The following is a 6,000-nucleotide window of genomic DNA, read 5'->3' as shown; positions in this document are numbered from 1 at the left end:
GTTTGCTGTTTTGCTGACGCAAATAAATCCTGAAGTGACTCTGGTGACAGTATTCTGTAGAAGGGAATAAAGAGAGCTTGCCAGAGCATCTGTATTTTCCTTGTGCTTTACAGAAAAGGCATATGGATCTTCATAGAAAATTATAACCTCCTTGAACAATATAATAGGTAATTATATTCCTGACTTAGAAATTCTATAGCACACGACATATAAAAACTCTCATTTGATGCTGCAGTTTTCTAGAGCGCCCTGTTAAATCTCTTCCTTTCATCCCTTTTAAAAACACATTACTTTTACATGAGAGACCCGAGTTAACTCTTCTTGATCCCACCAGACCTATGTGCACCCACTGCACCACATATTTTGGAAGAACCCGCTCCCCATCACCCTCAGAGAACAACAGCCCCATCCAGGAGCCGTGCAGCTTCATTCCCACAGCCCTTAGCCCGAGCCCATAGGCTTGAGGTACATACAGAGTCTCAACTCAGCACGAACACAGCCACATGCTGTCACTACAGCTGATGGCTCTGGGCAGGCTGCACTGGGAAGAGCAGGCAGAGAGGTCAAGAAATTATCTGCCCGCCTCCCCTCCCCGGTCCTGGTTGCTGTAGCTGCTAGGTTGGGTCCAAACGCTGCTCGGGCCTGAGAAGATTTTGTGAGATGTGTTTGCCTTTCTCCTCCACACCCTTCCCAAAGCATGAAAAGTGGTCATTATTGATGCCTAGGCCTTGTATGAGGATATGCTTTTTTCACAGCATTGTATAAACATGAACTCATTAAGAAAACACAATTATGTTTGTAAGTAAGTGAAGTACCTGGAACCTCTTTAGGGTTTCTCCATTGTAATCCAAAAGTATCACATGCAATTTCAGTGATACTTGCTCAATGATTATTAAAAAAAAGAATAGTGCCCTAAGGCTGAAAAGGTGGAGGGTAAATTGCAGCTGCAAATTAATTAAAATAATCAAACAAGCCAAAGATAACTCCCATTGTAAGGGGGTTGCTTATAAAGGCAGTGTTAATAGAGCATTTACCATCAGGGGTTGCTTGATTCCCTTTTAATAAAGTATCTGTGATTACCTGATCAGCTGATCATTGCGCAGAGCATTTTGTTCTCAATACAGCCAGGCAGCCAAGGAGAAGAGACAAGCTTTTACCATATAAGGCTTATTTATTTAAAATTTATAACTGACTTCTCTTTTTTTTCCTTATGGATGCAGGATCCAACAAGCAGCTGACCTCCAGCTACACATACTGCTTCTCCTCTCCCCAGCCTGAGATGAGCCAGTTCTCTGTCATACACTTATCTTGGCAAGGTTACCATAATGATCTGAAATAAAGGTAGGAACACTGCAATGGGTATGAGAAACTAACCTTTAATGGTTAGAAGCAGTCACCGTCCACTATGGTATTACACTAGTCATATGCCATCATGCTAGTATTACGACAACATACCAGCTGTGCTTCTGCCCCCACATGGTATTATTGAAGAAATAAACTGGTTTAGTTTGATAATATCTGAGGAGGACAAAACAGGATCCACATTTTTTTTGCTGCTGCCCACATTCTTACGGGCGCTTCTTGTGCAGGAAAGCAACACTTGGGAATAAAAAGGCTCTTACAATATACTGGAAGGCCAATAAACTTGGAAAACTCAAAGAACACATGAAGACTAGACACCTCATGCATGTAACTGTATATTTATTTCTTTTTAAAGAACACTCCTTAAATGTATTGTAAGTCAATATACAAACTTGGTTTCACAGATTTATAATCCACTAAATAGCACAAAATATAATCCAGGTTGTTGGTTTCTTTCATCTCCGTGTGTGTGTGTGTGTCTGAGTGCGTGCGTGCGTGCATGCACGCACGCATGCTGCTGGTGGTAGTGGTAACCCACCACATGTGTTCAAACACTAGCCTGGCCTCCTCCTGACTTTCCCCTGGAGCAAGCCCAATCCAGATGGACACCCTGCTCTGGAAGACTATGACTTTCTTGCCCATGAATCCCACTCCTTCAAGAGACAGGGTGGTGGAGCTCTCTGCCTCAGCAGCAGGGCTGTGGTCCTCCATCAGTGGGATAGGATGGGAGCCTCCCTTGAAGCTGACTCAGGTACCGCTGTAGGGAGTGACCAGCTGTGGTGTTCAAGTGCAACAAAACACCTTTCCTCCCCAGTCCAACCCCTCTCTGACACTTCAGGGCACCTCTGAATGACAGCTACTCCCCACCGTCAGCCCCGGCGAGCAGGGGACTGCTGGGGCTTGGCAGGATGCCGCTTGTCCAGCCAGCGGGCCGGCTCCTCACCCAGCCCCATGCGGCCATACGGGCCTCGCCACCCTGCTGCTGGACGACTCTTCCTGGCAGCCAGCAGTGCCCTGGCCCCGTGCCTGGCAGCACAGCAAACCTCGCCTGTCCCGGTGAGTTACACAGACAGCACCAGTGATGCACATATTTACATGGGGTGGAATGTTTTCCCATAGCTTTTTAAAGGAATATATAGATCAACATGTTCACATAAGACCAAATACTTTTAATATATTTATAACTGTTTTATAAAGCTTTGAAAAAACTCACAATAGCACATTGTTTTACTTTAATGCTTTACGGTACTATCAGTTTAAAATCACAATCAGCACTTAAGTTATAGTCAATCCGGCAAACGAGACAAAAAAAAATTACAAGAGTTAAGAACTGACTGATACATCCTTTATCTTTTTTTTTTTAACTAATGCATAAGTGCAGAATAAGATAAGATACTCTAGTTTAAATATCTTGTTTTACAATATACATTTTGTTCTAATTACGCAACAGTAAATCCCATGCTTCACATAGAAAAGCAATCCACAACATTAAGAAAAAAATTTACAATTTATGAAACAAAGTAAATAAATATTAGTATTACAGAATCAGAGCTGTACATAAAAGCTGTTCAGTTTTAATCATATAAAAATATGTTTTAGTGCAACCTCACATATATTGATGCTGTTTTGCTTTACATCATTTAGATCCAAGTGTCCAAAAAAGGAAAGAAATTACATTTATTACAAAGCAGATACACAAATTCTAAAATATGTACAAATTACTGCTTAAAAAATGCTTATAAGAATATAAGCAAAGTAAAGAAAAGGCACAAACATCTGTACAATTTAAAAGTACCAGACCCAATAAGAATTTCAAATTTAGTTTTGGTCAGGCTCATGATGACTTGTTATTTTATCTAATTCTTTTGCTATAACAAAAGTATATATAATAGCAAACTACTGTAACTTAGAACAGGCATGCTGTAAAGTTGAATACTTCTTCTATCTCTAGAAAAAAAAAAAAAAGAAGGAAGTGGGGTAAATGTACGGGTGAAAGTCTCCATGCATCTCAGATCAATGCGGCTTGCTCTTCTCAGATGACAGCTCTTTTCTTTCCTGTGTGCTTGATGGGGGGTCGCTCCTGCTGTGAAAGCCCAGCTGCCGGACGTCCACAAAGCTCTTGCTGTAAAAGGTGGGATGCGCTAACGCAGTCTGTGATGTACCAAAACTGTCCTGTTCACCACCGTGCAAGTCAGGATGGGTGGCTGAGGCACAGGGCTGGCCTGGCTCAGATCCACTAAAGTGTTTAATGCTAAAATGTGCAGTTTCTAAGGGTTTCTGGTGAGGCTCAGAAGGCCTCTGCAGCTGCTCCGCCCCATGCAGAACGGCTTCTTCTGTGGCGATTCGCAGAGAGGCTATGGCTTTTGTACAAGTCTGTATGTTCTCCTCCTGCTCCCTCTCGGTGGCTACAACACTGTCCTCTGACGTGCTCTGCGCCAGCAACAGCAGCGAAGAGGAGGGCGTGCTGGAGGGAGCGGTGAGGTGCAAGCTGTGCGGAGAGGTACGTTTCTCATGGTGCTTAGAAATACTATACGATTCTTTTGTAAGGATTTCTGCAGTTCCTCTTTGCTTATCTTCAGAGCCCTCTCTCTGCAGGGCCAGAGTGGACGGAGAATGTAAACCTGAAAGGGCCACTGGTACTGAATGGACCATCTGGATACCACCGATAGGCATCATGGGGATGGGTGCTCGGATCTGTTGCTGGGAGTGTAGTGGAAGATGACTGAAGACATAGTCGCTCGGATCTTCGGGGAACTGGCTAGACCTGCGGTGCTCCATGCCTCCTTTTTCTCCATATACATTGAAGTAAGGCCCCTGAGACAACCCCCTTCTCTGTAACCAGAAAAAAAACAAAAGAAATGTCAGCACTGCTACTAGCAAAATTCCTGTCCGGCTGCCAAACCACCTATCTGCCTTCCTGTCCAACACAGCCTCCCATTCATGCAGCACCTTTCATCCAGATAGATCCCAAAGCATCTGGAAAACTCCACTAATTGCTTATCCAAAACACAGAGGTGGTTTTGCTTAGCTCAGCCCCACAGGGCTCATACCTCTGAGGTGAAAGGCAGCAGCTAGTTAAGTGTTCAGCAATACAATGCAGCAATTTAGGTCAGGAAGTGAAGAGCATTATATTCAACTGAAACTGTAGAGAGAATTTGGGGTAGATAGAGTTTCATTCCCCAGGAGAAATTTGGCCAGGAGATCCATCTGGTCCTCTCTTTTAGAGGACTGTGCAAAATGTGCTGGTATTGGCAGTCCACACTGGGTATCAAGACCTTGTTGCAGAGAAATACACATCCAAACACTCCCTGCTCACCACTGCTGCTGAGCAGCATGGGAAAAATCTGACTGCAGGTACGTACTTTCTGCTTGCTGAAAGGCCCTGTTCTGCAGCCTCAGAGAAGGCACTTGCACCCCACGAGCTTTACCCAATCCTTGATGAAAGGGGATGGGCATTTCCATGGGAGTGCAGGACCAATTATGACAATGCCATTATGACAATGGAGTGCCATTCTGGCCTATCTGTAATGTAAACAATAAATAATAACAAAAGCACAGACATAAGCTGTGAGTGAAAATGATGGTTCTGTGGCAGGGAGATTCACCACTCATAATGAGATTGAGAAGAATGAGGGATTTTGTGATGGCTAATAAAAACCATTCTCACAATATTGACATTCTCAGTGCCTTCCCATTAGTTCCTGCCTCGGAAGAACAAATAGCTCCATCTCTACCCAGTGTTAAATGTGCCCTGGGCTTTTGGGTTTCTCTTTTTTTCATTCTTAACTTTTAAAATTTGTTTTCCATCCAACAAATAAGTATCATTTATTGCTGACCAGAGGAATAATGATGACAGAAGTGCAGGATGACTTCTTCATAATTATGTGTGGGATTTGGCCACATAACTCTCAGGGACTCCCATAGGAAATTAAATGAATGAAAATGCTTATCTCTGCTCTGCAAATCGTCCAGACACCTATCAATTGCCCCGCAGCTGCACTGCTACCACAGACTTGGTGTGGCAGCCTGAGGACTGCACTGCTAAATGCCAACGCATTTAAGTGGCAGCACTTCACTGCTGGGAAATCCTAGCTCTCCAGGCCTTAAGCAACCTCTTGACCCCATCCTGGGGAACTGGTTTAAGGGGCAATTAAAGATTCAGTTTCTGTGCTACCCAGTGGCTCAGTCTCACTGTGCTCAGATGCTTTGTCTGGTTTGATATAAATCAAAGCTGAGACAGGAAGGGTGACCCATAATCATCAGACACAAACTTAAGAGATGCTATTATTCAGAGGCTAATCTATGTTGGGAATTGTCCTATTCAGAAAGTGAGACACTTGAGTCTCATAAAAGAGAAACTGTCATAAGAAAGCACAGTGACAGCACATTATACAGCTGAATGGGGAAAAATTTACAGAATAAACTGCAGTTGCCAAGCCACAAGACATAGTTCACCTACCCTGTCAGTCCTTCCTATCACTAACCTCACCTCTGCACAGCTGCTTGCCTCCTTTTTTTTTCCCATCTTTGGTCTGTCAAGCCATTTCTGTCATACTGTCCTCTCAGCTGTTTCCTAAGCCAAGACATTTGTCACTATTGCATCGGATGTGAAACTGGGCTAAGGGAAATAGAGCAAAA

At 43.6% G+C, this 6,000-nt stretch overlaps 1 protein-coding gene across 6 annotated transcripts in view; it reads right to left on the bottom strand.

The window, feature by feature from the left end:
• Positions 1-1,684: 1,684 nt before the first annotated feature.
• The window catches only part of HIVEP2 (HIVEP zinc finger 2), a 146,835-nt gene continuing 142,519 nt past the window's right edge, over positions 1,685-6,000 (bottom strand). For all 6 annotated transcript variants that reach the window (XM_065680696.1, XM_065680695.1, XM_065680697.1 and 3 more), the window contains one exon: positions 1,685-4,194. In XM_065680696.1, coding sequence (XP_065536768.1) covers positions 3,376-4,194 — 819 coding nt within the window. In that variant the 3' untranslated portion in view covers positions 1,685-3,375. The remainder of the gene's footprint in view (positions 4,195-6,000) is intronic.

This window comes from Lathamus discolor, chromosome 5 (assembly GCF_037157495.1).
Source record: "Lathamus discolor isolate bLatDis1 chromosome 5, bLatDis1.hap1, whole genome shotgun sequence".
Classification (NCBI taxonomy): Eukaryota; Metazoa; Chordata; class Aves; order Psittaciformes; family Psittacidae; genus Lathamus; species Lathamus discolor.
This window is presented reverse-complemented; position numbering and strand designations above follow the sequence as displayed.